The following is a 16054-nucleotide window of genomic DNA, read 5'->3' as shown; positions in this document are numbered from 1 at the left end:
TACCAACAACGTTAAACTATTACATGTTATATATTTACTCTAAAATGTTACACTTATTATCACTTAATATAAAGGTCTTTAAATACATGTGAAACAAAATTAACGTCCCTATATGTAAACAGAAAAGGTGCTCTTTTAATTTTATTACCTTACTGGCACCACCTTATTCCCCAAAATTCAAATGTTATGTTAGATATTTTAGGGTCTAATAAATTATTTAAAACATCATTCTTCTAAGTATAAACTAGCATCAAGAAAATGCACTCTTTTCCTTCTTAAAGTACCAATTAGTTTTTCTTGTCCAATTAGTAAAAATTTGTAAAGATGATAATTGACATGAAGACTAATATTTTCATCGGGAAGAAATTATAATTTCTGCTAAAATATTCTATTATCTGGAAAAAAAGGCCAGGCGCGGTGGCTCACACCTGTAATCCCAGCACTTTGGGAGGCCGAGGCGGGCGGATCACAAGGTCTGGAGATCGAGACCACGGTGAAACCCCGTCTCTACTAAAAACACAAAAAATTAGCCGGGCGCGGTGGCGGGCGCCTGTAGTCCCAGCTACTCAGGAGGCTGAGGCAGGAGAATGGCGTGAACCCGGGAGGCGGAGCTTGCAGTGAGCCGAGATTGCGCCACTGCACTCCAGCCTGGGCGACAGAGCGAGACTCCGTCTCAAAAAAAAAAAAAAAAAAAAAGGAAAGGAAAGGAAAAAAAGTGAGCTTATTAAATTATGGAGGCAGACTTATAAAGAAGCTGGTTCCTAGGAAGAGAAAGTTCTCAGAAAATAATTAAAACAAAAGTTCTTAGGTTATTTGTAAACTTACCTCTGGCAGTCAACTGGAAAGAAAAAAGGACTATTCCACCCTTCTAAAATTAAAAATAAAACTGTATAACAGGCCGGGCGCGGTGGCTCAAGCCTGTAATCCCAGCACTTTGGGAGGCCGAGGCGGGTGGATCACGAGGTCAGGAGATCGAGACTATCCTGGCTAACACGGTGAAACCCCGTCTCTACTAAAAATACAAAAAACTAGCCGGGCGTGGTGGCGGGCGCCTGTAGTCTCAGCTACTCGGGAGGCTGAGGCGGGAGAATGGCATGAACCCGGGAGGCGGAGCTTGCAGTGAGCCGAGATCACGCCACTGCACTCCAGCCTGGGAGACACAGCGAGACTCCGTCTCAAAAAAAAAAAAAAAAAAAAAAAAAAAAAAAACTGTATAACAAAGCCAGGAAATTCCCTCTTTCTAAGAAAAGACAGACAGGGCTACTCTGAAGTATTTTTATAACAGTAAATTTCTCTTTGTAACTTTTCCTCATGTAATGTATGTCTAAGATAACATTTAAGTAGAACTTAATTCACAAAAGGGGCTACCTTTGAAGTAGGCTATAAAGAAAATCATCAGTGACAATGAGAATTCTCAAAATTGAGAACAAATGCCCAAGAGACTTTTGGTATCATTTAAAGCTCAGATTATAATATCTAACACTTATGTTTAAATAAATGATCAAGAATTGGGGAAAATATCAAATTTTTAAATCTAAGCATTTTGTTAAAATAGTCTAATGTCTCTTAAATTTAATGTGTTTAATTTTTTTAAATAGGCTGGAAAAATTATACTCTCCCACAAGACATAAACATGCTTACAAATATTAATGAAATAGTAAGGTATTGTGTCACCTAGTGGCACAATGACCAAATTCCAGAATCTGTTTTCCTACTACGTAAACAAACTAAATTAAGTAATGAATATTTTACTATTACTTTTTAAATCAGATAATACTAACAACAGCTATAAAAAGTATTATTGTAGAATTATGGCTGTAAAGATTCTAAACATATATTTCTAAAAATTATTGACTATCAATTTAAGATAGACAGCCATATTCTCACAGGATATAGCTTCTAAGATTCCTGGAACCCCCATTTACTCTCTCTCTAATTTGAAGTTAGATCAAGAAAAGTTCAGTCAAAGGGTTTAAGACAGGGAGGACTACTTAGCATACACTTCAACAGGCATCACAAAATCAAAAGCTTTCCGGGGTCAAAGAGGTAACACGGATGGCCTCATCAGATTGATGCCTAAAAAGATGCCTGGGATAAAACTAGGGAGGAGGAGGTGGTGGATACAGCCATTACTAGAGAAATCAATGGGAAGAGTCAATACCCTGAGAAAGTCCCCGAGCCTACCCAGTCTCTAGCAACTCTGCCTCACAATATCAAAGTCCAGGACTAGTAGGAGCAAAAGACAGCACGAGGGACAGATTAGGGGTAGATCTATTCACCCAGCAGATTGGTAAGGAAGAGAATTTTGCTTAGAGGTGAAGGGTCTAGCCCAGATTTATTCCTTATTAGCTTTTGATTAAGAGACGACGCTTATTTTCTGTTTTAACACTTACTTTGTATGGCCCATTTGTGCAGCTGCATGAATAGGTAACTGCCAATTGTCCTCATTACAGTAAAGATCAGGATCTGCCCCACTGGAGAGCAAAAGCTCCACACATTTTGTGTGTCCCTCTTGAGCAGCAATGAACAAGGGAGTAGCTTTGTCCAAGGCTTGACAATTGACATTTGCACCTAATACAAAATAAACCATTTAACAGATAATCCTCATATTAAAAAAAAAAAAATCAACATAAATTTCAAAGGAACTACCACAAAAGGGTTTTATAGCACAATAAGCTTTTCCCTCATCACTGGATGTTGGATGTTGTTAAATAAACATAGTTACTTTGCTAACTTCTTGGTAATCATTTAAATTGTCTTTGCTAAACTGACAGGGTAGCTCATGCCTGGAATCCCAGCAATTTAGGAGGCTGTGGCGAGAGGACTGCTTGAGGCCACGTGTTTGAGACCAGCCTGGGCAACATAGTAAGACCCTGTCTCTATCAAAAACAAAAAGGTTTTGCTTTTATGTCAGCAAGAAAACAAGTGATTCATATCTTAGAATTCATTTTTAAGCTAAAACAAAAATCCTGTTCAATGAAGGATACATTTCATTCCAATCCCTCCTCCAACAAGCATTCTGGGGCCCAATAAGTAAATATTTAAAAAGAAAAAATGCAAACTATCAAACATGGATAATATTTCTGACAAATGTTCAAAAAGATAAAATCTAAATTATGCCACTAATTGATTCAGGCTAAGATTTATGATAAATTATCAGTAAATATGACATATATGGGAGCTACACCTTAAACTAGTATTGACTATACTCTCTATTACATTTCTTTCTTCATAACCACTGCATAATAAATAATACCTAAAATCAGAGAAAAAGGGTCTCTTTCAACAGGTTTCTGAGTTGATATTTAAAATCACAAATGTGAAAGGGAAAAACAACAACATTGTAGTGAAAGAAAGAAAAAGAAAAAATCCCGCCCGCATTAAAATAATTACAAAAATTAGAAGTGTGAATGTCTCCAGATGAAAAGGAACTATCCCAAGAATTTTGGATTTGTGAAAAATCTAAATGTAGTGACACCACTGAGGGATCACAGTCGTGTTCCCACAATGGCTCCTGACCCAAATGGAAACTCAGAAATGACAGATAAAGAATTCAAAGCAAGGATTGCAAGGAAGCGCAACAAGATCCAGACAAGGTTGAAAATAAACACAAAGAAACTTCTAAAGCAACTCAGGAAATGAAGGCATCTTAAGATAAACATTTTAAAAAGGAATCAATCAGAGCTTCTGGAATTGAAAAACTCACTTAAGGAATTTCAAAATATAACTAAGTTTTATTAATAGACTGGATCAAGCAGAAGAAAGAATTTTGGAGCTTGAAGATCAGTCTTTCAAACTAACTCAGTCAGATTAAAAAGTATTTTTTTTTTAATGAAGAAGGTTTTGAGAAATATTTGATAATGTAAAGCAACCAAATCTATGAATTATTGGTATTCCTGAGAGAGAAGGAGAAAAAGTAAATGATCTGGAAAACATATTTGAGGACGTAATTTAAGAAAATTTCCCTAATCTTGCCAGAGAGGAAGATATCCAGATAGAAGCAATCCAGAGAACTCCCTGTGAACATGAACATCACCATGGCATATAGACACCAGACTGTTGAAGGTTAACGCTAAAGAAAAAATCTTAAAGGCAGCTAGAGAAAAAAGTTAGATCCCATACAAAAGGAACAGTGGACTTCTCAGTGGAAACTTTACAAGGCAAGAGAGATGGGGGGTCTATTTTCAGCATTCTTAAAGAAAGGACACTACAACCAAGAATTTCATATTCTACCAAACTAAGCTTCACAAATGAAGGAGAAATAAAATATTTTACAGACAAGCAAGCACTAAGATAATTTGTTACCACTAGATCAGCCTTAGCAGAGATCCTTAAAGGACTTCTAAACATGGAAATGAAAGAACAACACTGATACCACAAAAACACACTGAAGAACATAGCCCAAAGACCCCATAATGCAGCCATGCAACAGACATGGCAAAGCAACCATCTACCAATTTAATAATAGGATCAAAACCTCACCTATCAACATTAACCTTGAAGTAAAGGGTCTCTTCAGAATATATAAATCTTTTGCCTTTTACTAAACATCCTGCTTAAAAGGTACAGAGTTGCAATTTGGATTAGAAAGAAAGAAAGAAAGAAAGAAAGAAAGAAAGAAAGAAAGAAAGAAAGAAAGAAAGAAAAAAAAAGACTCATTCATCTGCTGCCTTCAAGAGACACGTCTCACATGTAAAAATATCTACAGGCTCAAAGTAAAGGGTTGGAAAAAGCAAGCAAATGGAAAACAAAAAAGGTCAGGGGTCTCCCTTCCCCTTCCCCTTCCCCTTCCCCTTCCATTTTTGAGATGGAGTCTTGCTCTGTCACCAGGCTGGAGTGCAATGGTGCGATCTCGGCTTACTGCAACCTCTACCTCCTGGGTTCAAGCAATTCTCCTGCCTCAGCCTCCTGAGTAGCTGGGACTACAGGCGCACACCACACGCCCAGCTAATTTTTGTATTTTTGGTAGATAGAGACGGGGTTTCACCATGTTGGCCAGGATGGTCTTGATCTCTTGTTCTTGTGATCCATCCACCTCGGCCCCCCAAAGTGCTGGGATTACAGGTGTGAGCCACTGCACCTGACCAGGGGTCACCATTCTTATGTCAGATAAAACAGACTTTAAATCAAACAACAGGGCCAGGTACAGTGGCTCACAACTATAATCCCAGAGCTTTGAGAGGCCGAACTGTGACAGAGCAGGAATATCCCCATCTTGCACAAGCACTGTTATTTTCCAATTCACCTTAATAAAAAACTGCCTAAATCCAAAGGGCATCAGCCTAAATGGCTAAGGTCAGCATGACCGTAAACCAAAAAAACATCTCCAACGAGAAACATTCCAAACTCCTCAGCGACCAGAGACATGCTAGCCACCCCACTCTGGCTGGGAAGATGCCAGCCCCGAGATAACCCCCTTCCTGCTGGAAAGATGTCAACCCCAAGATAACCCCCCCTTCGCCAAGAGACATTCCAACTTCACCATAAACTTCTCCCCCACACATAAATATTCCAAGCTTGTGACAAGCCCCCTCACCCTAAAACCAATATATACTGATGTACTCAGTCTGTAAGAGAAAGCACTCCTGAACAAAAAGAAAATCTGCCAGAAGCCCTTCTCAGGTTTTACCTAAAGTAAACCTGTCTTTAACTGCCAAGCCATCCTATGTGTCTCTTTCCCCTTTCTTTAACTCTTACAAGGTAGGAGGATCACTTGAGCTCAGGAGTTCAAGACCAGACAGGGCAATGTGAAAGGAAAATAAATCTTGGAACCCCACAATCACTAAGCCAAAGGGAAAAGTCAAGCTGGGAAATGCTTAGTGCAACCCTGCCTCCTATTCTACTCCTAAAAGATAGCTACTAAGATTAGAAAAAAGTTACATACATACAAGGAATTTCCCTGTGGATGAAGGACAGACAGAATTCAAAGTCATCCCTCTGCTCACTGGGATAAGCGCATATCTGAGTGCCTCCTTTGGAAAGCCTAATTAGAAACTCAAAAAAAACAAAAAAAAAACAAAAGGCAACCATTTGTCTCTTAGCTACCTACGACCTGGACATACTCTCCCCACTTTGCGTTGTCCTGCTTTTCCAGAGAGAACAATACATATCTTATATATATTGATTGATGTCTCATGCCTCCCTAAAATGTATAAAACCAAGTTATGCCCCAACCACTTTGGGCACATGTTGTCAGGACCTCCTGAGGGTGTGTCACAGGCACGTGCCCTTAACGTTGGCAAAATAAACTTCCTAAATTGACTGAGATCTGTCTCAGATATTTGGGGTTCACAGCAACACAGTGAGACCCCATTTCTATTTAAAAAAACAAAGAAAAAATTATATATAAAAAACCAATGACAGTACAAAAGGACAAAGAAGGTAATTACATAATGATAAAGGGTTCGATTCAACAAGACTTAACAATTCTAAATATACACACACCCAACGCCAAAGCATCCAGTTTCATAAAACAAGCTCTTAGAGATCTATAGAGATAGTAATAATATTGGGAGATTTCAACATCCCATTGACAGCATTAGATAGATCATTAAGGCAGAAAATTAAAAAACAAATTCTGGGTATAAATTCAACATTTGACCAATTGGACCTAATACATATCTACAGAACACTCCACTCATCAACCACAGAATATATATTCTTCTCAACAGCACACAGAACATACTCCAAGATGGACCACATGCTTGGCCAAAAAGCACATCTCAATAAATTTTAAAAAACTGATTCATTTGTGAGGCCGAGGCAGGTGGATCACTTGAAGGTCAGGAGTTCGCGACCAGATTGGCCAACATGGTGAAACCCCATCTCTACTAAAAATACAAAAAATTAGTTTGGCCACAGTGGTGCGTGCCTGTAATCCCAGGTTCTCAGGAGGCTGAGGCAGGAGAATCACCTGAACCAGGAGGCAGAGGTTGCAGTGAGCTGAGATAATGCCACTGCACTCTAGTCTGGGTACAGAGCAAGACCCTGTCTCCAAATAAATAAATAAATAAACAAACAAACTGAATTATACCAACCATACTCTCAGAACACAGTAGAATAAAAACAGAAATCAATACCAAGAAGATCTTCCAAAACCACACAATTACATAGAAATTAACTTGGCTCTTGGTTGGGCGCGGTGGCTCACGCCTATAATCCTAGCACTTTGGGAGGCCAAGGCGGGCAGACTGCCTAAGCTCAGGAGTTCGAGACCAACCTGGGCAATGTGGTGAAACCCCATCTGTACTAAACTACAAAAAAACAAAAAAAAAATTAGACAGGCGTGGTGGTGTGCGCCTCTAGTCCCAGTTACTCAAGAGGCTGAGGCAGGAGAACTGCTTGAACCCAAGAGGTGGAGGTTACAGTGAGCCGAGATGGTGCCACTGAACTCCAGCCGGGCGACAGAGCGAGACTCTGTCTCACAACAAAACAAACTTGCTCTTGTATAGCTTTTAAGTAAACAATAAAATTATGACAGAAATCAAAAAATTCTTTGAAATAAATAAAAACAGACACAAAACATATTAAAATGCAGCAAAAAGTGTTAAGAAGTTTATAATGCTAAACATCTAACTCAGAAAGATCTCAAATTAATGATCCAATATCACACTTAGAAGAACAAGAAAAACCAGAACAAACTAACCCCAAAGCTAGCAGAAGAAAAAAAAATAATTAAAATCAGAGTGGAATTGAACGAAATTGAGACCCAAAAATCCACACAAAGGATCAATGAAACCAAAAGTTGGCTCTTTGAAAGGTTAAACAAAATTGATAGACTACTAGCTAGATTAACAAAGAAAAAAAAAAGAGTGAAGATCCAAATAAGCACAATCTGAAACAACAAAGTTGACATTACAATAGATTCTACAGAAATACACAAGATCCTCAGAGACTATTATGAACACCTCAATGCACACAAACTAGAAAATCTAGAGGAAATGGATAAACTACACAATCTCCCAAGACTGAATCAGAAAGAAATTGAAATAGACCAATATCAAGTTCCAAAACTGAATCCATAATAATAAAACAAAAATAACCTACCAACCAAAAAGTCCTGGACCAGATGAATTCACAGCTGAATTCTACCAGATATACAAAGAAGAATGGGTACCAATTCTACTGAAACCATTCTCAAAAATTAAGGAGGAGGAATTCCTCCCTAAGTTGTTCTACAAAGCCAGCATCGCCCTAATACCAAAACCTGGAAAAGACACAATGAAGAAAGAAAAGTACAGGCCAATATCCCTGATGAACATAGACACAAAAATCCTCAACAAAACACTAGCAAATCGAATCCCGCAACACATCAAAAAGTTAATGCATCATGATCAAGTAGGCTTCATTGTTGAGATGCAACGTTGGTTCCATATACGCAAATTAATAATTGGGATTCACCACATAAAGAAAATTAAAAACTACATGATCACCTCCATAGATGTGAGAATAGCCTTCATTATTCATGATAAATAAACAAAACCCTCAACAAACTAGGCATTGAAGGAACATATCTCAAAATAATAAGAATCATCTATGACAAACCCACAGCCAATATCATACTGAAGAGGCAAAAGCTGGAAGCATTCTCCCTGAGAACTGGAAGAAGACAAGGATACCAACTCTCACCACTCCTATTCAACATAGTACTGGAAGTCCTTGCCAGAATAATCAGGCAAGAGAAAGAAATAAAAGGCATCCAAATAGGAAAAGAAGAAGTCAAACAATCTCTCTTCTCTGACAATATGATTCCATACCAAGAAAACCCTAAAGACTCCACAAAAAGGCTCCTGAAGCTGATAAACAACTTCAGTAAAATTTCAGGTTACAAAATCAATGTATAAAATCAGCAGCATTTCTATACATCAATAATGTTCAAGCTGACAGCCAAATCAAGAATGCAACTCCATTTACAATAGCCACCAAAAAAAAAAAAAAATTAAAAACCTAGGAATACATCTTACCAAGGAGGTGAGAGATCTCTACAAGGAGAACTACAAAATACTACTGAAAGAAATCACAGATGACCCCAACAAATGGAAAATCCATGCTTATGGATTGCAAAAATCAATTATCATTTTTTAAAATACCCATGCTGCCCAAGGCAACCTATAGATTCAACACTATTCCTTTTTTTATTTTTTCCCCTGTTAAATGTCAGAGTCTTTGGTTTTTGTTTTTTATTTCCATAAGTTATTGGGGAACAGGTGGTGTCTGGTTACATCAGAAAGTTCTTTAGTGGTGATCTGTGAGATTCACCTCATCACCCAAGCAGTATACACTGCAACCAGTTTGTGATCTTTTATCCTTCACCCCCTTCCCATCCTTTCCCCAAGACCCTGAATTCTATTGTGTCATTTTTATGCTTCAATGCTATTCCTGTCAAACTACCAACACCATTTTTCACAGAATCAGAAAAAAAATGTTCTTAAATTCATATGGAACCAAAAAATGGCACAAATAGCCAAAGCAATCCTAAGCAAAAAGAATAAAGCTGGAGGCATCACATTACCCAATTTCAAACTATACTTTAAGGCTAAGGTAACCAAAACAGCATAGTCCTGGTACAAAAACAGACACACAGATCAATGGAATAGAATAGAGAATCCAGAAATACAGCCACGCACCTACAGCCATCTGATCTTTGACAAAGTTGACAAAAATAAGCAATGAGTTAGAGACTCCTTATTCAATAAATGGTGCTAGGATAGGTGGCTAGCTATATGCAGAAGAATGAAACTGGACCCCTACCTTTCACCATATACAAAAATCAACTCAAGATGGATTAAATATTAAAACGTAAGACCTCAAACTATAAAAATCCTAGTTAGAAAAAAAAGAGAAAACACCGTTCTGGACATTGGCCCTGAGAAAGAACTTATGACTAAGTTCTCAAAAGCAATTGCAACAAAAACAAAAATTGATAAGTGGGACCTAATTAATCTCTTTAGATTAATTAAGCTCTTTAGCTTCTGTAAAACAACAGAATCCACAGACAATCCACAGAATAGGAAAAAATATTTGCTAACTACGTATCTTTAAAGATTCTGGACATTAGACAAAGGTCTTTATCCTAACTTTGTCTAATATCTAGAATCTATAAGGAAATTAAACAATTCAACAAGCAAAAACCAATCCCAGTAAAAACTGGGCAAAAGAACTGAGCACACTGGCTCACGCCTGTAATCCCAGCACTTTGGAGGCCAAGGCGGGTGGATCACGAGGTCAGGAGACCAAGACCATCCTGGTTAACACGGACAAACCCTGTCTGTACTAAAAATACAAAAAATTAGCCAGGCATGGTGGCACATGCCTGTAGTCCCAGCTACTTGGGAGGCTGAAGCAGGAGAATCGCTTGAACCCAGGAGGCAGAGGTTGCAGCGAGCAGAGATAGCGCCACTGTACTCCAGCCTGGGTGATACAGTGAGACTCCATGTCAAAAAAAAAAAAAAAATTGGGCAAAAGACATGAAAAGACACTTCTCAAAAGAAGACATATGAGCATCCAACAAACACATGAAGAATTGCTCAACATCACCAATCACCAAAGAAATGCAAATCAAAACCACAATGAGACATAACATCATACCAGTCAGAATGGCTATTACTAAAAAGTCAAAAAACAACAGATGCTAGAGAGGTTGAAGACAAAGGGGAACACTTATACATTGTTGGTGGGAATGTAAATTAGTTCAGCCATAGTGGAAAGCAGTTTGGAAATTTCTCAAATAGCTTAAATCAAAACTACCATTCGACCCAGCAATTTATCACTGGGTATATATCCAAAAGAAAATAAATCATTCTACCAAAAATACACATGCACTTGCACGTTCATCACAGCACCACTCACAATAGCAAAGACATGGAATCAACCTAGGTGCCCATCAATGGATACCTGGTGGATTGGATAAAGAAAACACAGTAGATATACACCACGGAATACTACGCAGTCATAGAAAAGAATAAAATCATGTCCCTTTAGCAACATGGATGCAGCTGGAGGCCATTATTCTAAGTGAATTAACAAATTAACAGAAAACCAAATACTGCATGTTCTCACTTATAAGTGGAGGCTAAACACTGGGTACTCGTGGACATAAAGATAGCAACAACAGATACTGGGGACTAATAGAGAAGGGAGGCAGGGAACAGGGCAAGGGCTCAAAAGCTAACTGTTGGGTACTATGCCCACTATCTAGGGTATGAGATCACTCATATCCCAAACCTCAGCATCAGCATCATGCAATACACCTATGTAACAAACCTGCATGTGTACCCTCTGAATCTGAAATAAAAGTTGAAATTATAAAAAATAAAATAAAATCATAAATCTAATTAAATTATGTATACATCATTGTATAAAGATTTTTAAAACCTGACCTCAGTTTTTGTGAAGATTGTGAAAATAGCAGTCATCCCCAAACTTTTCTTTTTTTTTTTTTTTTTGAGACGGAGTCTTGCTCTGTCACCCAGGCTGGAGTGCAGTGGCCGGATCTCAGCTCACTGCAAGCTTCGCCTCCCGGGTTTACGCCATTCTCCTGCCTCAGCCTCCCGAGTAGCTGGGACTACAGGCGCCCGCCACCTCGCCCGGCTATTTTTTTTTTTTGTATTTTTTAGTAGAGACGGGGTTTCACCGTGTTAGCCGGGATCGTCTCTCGATCTCCTGACCTCGTGATCTGCCCATCTCGGCCTCCCAAAGTGCTGGGATTACAGGCTTGAGCCACCGTGCCCGGCCAACATCCCCAAACTTTTCTTGTTGGCAAATAATGTATTAAATATGCTAAATATGATGTTGTTACATGACCATGAGAGTTTTTTAAATTTCTAGAATACATCTCGGTGGAAAGATCATCATCAAGAGGGAAAGGACTATCTTCTATTTAAAAGAATATTCCATAAATGCACCTTGAATAGACCAAAGTTTTATGTACACAAAAACTACATAGAACACAAACGGTAAATTAAAGAGTCTATAGATCCTTCAGAAATTCCAAATGCTAGAAACTAGAACCTTCATGATTTATATGAGGGAGATGTTTTACCCACTGTCAGTTTCAGAAAGAAGTAAACACTATAACTGAAAAGGGACTAAGTCAAGAAAGAAACCTTAACTTTTTTTTTTAATCAATGCGTTATTGTGAGTGACAATTTCAAAGTATCAGAAAGAATAAGGAACCAATTTCTTTAAAGACTACTGGTGAAAAAGTTGGAAAAATGACAGACAAGTCACTGAAAGGAAAGTACTGGGGGTTGGAAACATGTATGGTTACATGATAAACATACCTACATACCTTTTCAACTGATTATTTAGAACAATTCAGAGAAAAGAAATAAAAAGAACAAAGCAAAACAAAACAGGAGCTCAGAGCTCCAGGCGACAAGATAACAGACCTGACATGAGGAGAGACATTAAGGTGCAGTTTAATCTATTTAATTTAAAAAAAAAATTTTTGGGGGGGGGACGGAGTCTCACTCTGTCACCCAGGCTGGAGTGCAGTCGCGAGATCTAGGCTCGCTGCAACCTCCACCTACTGGGTTTAAGCAATTCTCCTGCCTCAGCCTCCTAAGTAGCTGGGACTACAGGTGCACACCGCTACACCTGGCTAATTTTTTGTGTTTTAATAGAGACAGGGCTTCACCATGTTGCCCAGGCTGGCTGCAAACTCCTGAGCTCAGGCAATCCGCCTGCCTTGGCCTCCCAAAGTGTTGGGATTACAGGCATGAGCCACCGCACCTGGCCTATTTAATCTAAATATTAACTAAACATATATATATATATACACACACACATACACATATATATACACACACACACACATATTTTTTTTTTTCTTTCTTTTTTTTTTTTTGAGATGGAGTCTCACTCTGTCGCCCCGACTGGAGTGCGGTATTGTGATCTCGGCTCACTACAACCTCCGCCTCATGGGTTCAAGCAATTCTCCTGCCTCAGGCTCCCCAGTAGCAAGGACAGGTGTGTGCCACCACACCTGGCTAATTTTTATATTTTCAGTAGAGACAAGGTTTCACCATGTTGGCCAGGATCGTCTCAAGCTCCTGACCTCAGGCAATCTGCCCGCCTCAGCCTCCCAAAGTGCTGGGATTACAGACGTGAGCCACCGTACCCGGCCTAAACACTAATAATTGTAACTTATGGGACTGCAAGTCATAAACTGAATTAGGATAGTCCTCTGGAAAGTATGATGTAGTAGAAGGAAGATCAGAAGTCAGAAGGCCTGGGTCCAAGCCCTGATTCTGCCAGGAAACAAGAGTCTAGATCTTTGAAAAGGCACTTAAACATTCACGGTCTGGACTCTTAATCTAAAAATGATTATGTTTGAAGAGATTATTCTGGGGATTCCTCTTAACTGTAAGATTTATAGACTCATTATAACAGATGCCTTAAATTGGCACTTAATGAATATTTGTTTCTTTTACTTCCTACTCTGACTTAAGTGTTTCAAGGTTTGTAAAAGAAAGCAAAAATAAGAAAATATGTGCCCTGCTGTTTAAATAAACTGTGGATTGCTGGGCAGGCATAGTGGCTCACAGTGTAATCCCAGCATTTTGGGAGGCTGAGGCAGGAGGATCACTTGAGGTTGGGAGATTGAGACCCACTTGGGCAACACAGCAAGACCCCATGTCTTAAAAAAAAAAAAAAAGGTTTTTTAATTAGCTGGGCATGGTGAAATGCAACTGTAGTCGCAGCTATTTGGTAGGCTAAAGTGGGAAAATCACTTGAGGCCAGGAGTTTAAGGTTACAATGAGCTGTGATCATACCACTATACTCCAGCCTGGGTGATGGAGCAAGGCCTGGCCTCAATTAATCAATAAACAAGCAAACAAACAAACTTTGTATGATCTATTTGAAGGAAGTTCATAAAAAGCCTAGATTTTCTTTCTTTCTTTCTTTTTTTTTCTTGAGACACAGTCTCGCTCTGTCGCCCACGCTGGAGTGCAGTGGTGCAATCTTGGCTCACTGCAACCTCTGCCTCCTAGGTTCAAGCAATTCTAGTGTTTCAGCTTCGCTAGTAGCTGGGATTACAGGTGCATGCCACCATGTCCAGCTAATTTTTGTATTTTCAGTAGAGATGGGGTTTCGCCATGTTGGCCAGGCTGGTCTCAAACTCCTGACCTCAAGTGATCTGCTCACCTCGGCCTCCCAAAGGGCTGGGATTACAGGCATGAGCAACCGTGCCTGGACAAAAAAAGTCCAGGTATTTTTTTTTTAATTGCCTAGGCTACCGTGATTCACGCTTCATCAAGTTAGCACTGTGAAGCACATATCTGGTGTTTGGGAGAGATTTAAAAGCCCCTACATAATAAACATTTCTGGTCACAAAACTGTGACTTAGAGTAAGAATGCCACCTGAACACCAACTTCCCTGGCAATGCTGAATGTGGAAGGGTTGTCAAAGAAAAACCTTTAGCAGGTTATGCTACTATTAACATAATAAAGTGTAAACTTGCTTTGAAATAAACCCATTTAAATAATGACAAAATTAACAAAACATACACCTCAAGGCCTTAATACACAAAATAGCCATCTAATAAGGTAATTAAGCCTAAACTAGTCTTACACCCTAGAAAGCTGAAACTGCTCAATTCCCTACAGGAAAGGACAGCCCCGTCATTCAACTTGCCAATAAACCTGCTTCAGTGACAGATCATTATGCTCCTACTCAGATAAATTAGTAGCTGTGCATTGCATTGTCAGTAATAGACACTGAATAACCAGGTTTATAAATCAACTTTTATTTACTCTTATTTACCACTTATATAAACCATAAATTTCACAACCTGATTTATATTTGAGTCAAGAATTATTCCTCTAGGAAATATAAAGTTTAAAGCTCATGATCTTAACAGTACAAAGGCTAATGGATAATCTTACCAGATGAAATAAGTATGCTCAAGCTTTCTAGCTTGCCATATTGAGCAGCCACAAATAAAGGTGTGATTCCAAAGTCATCCTGGCATTCCTTGTTTGCTCCTTTTTTAAGAAGCAATTTTATGATCTCAGCATTTTCCTAAAGCACAGATTCACATTTTAAATAAGAAAAAAACAAAGAAAATAAAAGGTATCTTTTTTCTTATTGTGTTTTTTTTTCTTTTTTATCCTCTCACTAAAGGATAACTTGAAGAAAAAAACAAAACAGTATACTGCTGTATTGGTTGGAAAGAAATTGGCCAAACAATCAGATTATCCTATACTTCCAGTTAACTCAATAAATGTAAACATGAAACACTGATCTCTAGGAATTATAAACCTTATAGAATCCTGCAAAATTAGCTTGCTAACCCAAGCACTAAGGAGCCATCACAATTTCTAAACACACTATTCTAAATAAAATAACCCATTGCTCTTCATCAATTTATATCCCAAATAACTGACGGTTTCTTAAACATGCCATCAACATTTTTAAAATGTAGATAATCCCTATAGCCCAAAGCTTCTACAGCTACTACAGAAGTTGGTTTATTCAGAATCATCATTAGCATTTAGACTGCCTTTTCTGTACTGCACTAACCATCATAAATCACAGGCAAGCAGAAAGCAAAAACTGCATAGGACTGTCATTTTAAGAGGCTAAAACACACAATTTACATGGAAATGAGATAATAAATTCAGAGGTTACCTGAAAAGAAGCCTGGTGCAAGGAGTTCCATCCACACATAGAATGGGATCCATTAACATTTGCTCCATGTTGAAGCAACAGCTTTAACACATCTATCTGTCCATTTTCAACAGCTGCAATACAGCAGTTAGAAAAATTAATGTCAGCAAAAAGGCATGTTTGTAGGACTGGACACTTTGGTGATGTTCTCATCACTTATTCACCTCAGAACCACAATGCTCTCATTATTCCTAAACATTTATCACAATTTGCTTAGCCCAAATCTATTAACATATATCTAAGTCTTTCTGAACACACACAAAATTATTTTCAACAGCATGTTAAAAGACACAGAGGAACTGGAAGCAAGAAGCAAACGTTTATTCTCTCTGGAAATGGAAACAGCCTAGTTCTAGTTTGTTAAAATGAAACTGGGAGGAT

General features: G+C 38.5%; 3 protein-coding genes across 8 annotated transcripts in view; 2 read left to right on the top strand and 1 right to left on the bottom strand.

Annotated features, from left to right (window-relative positions):
- ACYP2 (acylphosphatase 2) overlaps nucleotides 1-16054 on the top strand; it is a 914175-nt gene that overhangs the window by 314086 nt on the left and 584035 nt on the right. The gene's annotated exons all lie outside the window — the stretch shown is intronic.
- ASB3 (ankyrin repeat and SOCS box containing 3) overlaps nucleotides 1-16054 on the bottom strand; it is a 188975-nt gene that overhangs the window by 49307 nt on the left and 123614 nt on the right. For all 6 annotated transcript variants that reach the window (XM_050753754.1, XM_050753756.1, XM_050753757.1 and 3 more), the window contains 3 exons: nucleotides 15635-15747; nucleotides 14890-15025; nucleotides 2394-2571 (listed from right to left, as the gene is read on the bottom strand). In XM_050753754.1, the coding sequence (XP_050609711.1) occupies nucleotides 2394-2571; nucleotides 14890-15025; nucleotides 15635-15747 (427 nt within the window). The remainder of the gene's footprint in view (nucleotides 1-2393; nucleotides 2572-14889; nucleotides 15026-15634; nucleotides 15748-16054) is intronic.
- The window catches only part of CHAC2 (ChaC glutathione specific gamma-glutamylcyclotransferase 2), a 709760-nt gene that overhangs the window by 647623 nt on the left and 46083 nt on the right, over nucleotides 1-16054 (top strand). The window lies entirely within an intron of this gene.

Source organism: Macaca thibetana, chromosome 13 (genome assembly GCF_024542745.1).
Source record: "Macaca thibetana thibetana isolate TM-01 chromosome 13, ASM2454274v1, whole genome shotgun sequence".
Classification (NCBI taxonomy): Eukaryota; Metazoa; Chordata; class Mammalia; order Primates; family Cercopithecidae; genus Macaca; species Macaca thibetana.
The sequence above is the reverse complement of the archived record's forward strand: the minus strand, read 5'-3'. Positions and strand labels throughout refer to the sequence as shown.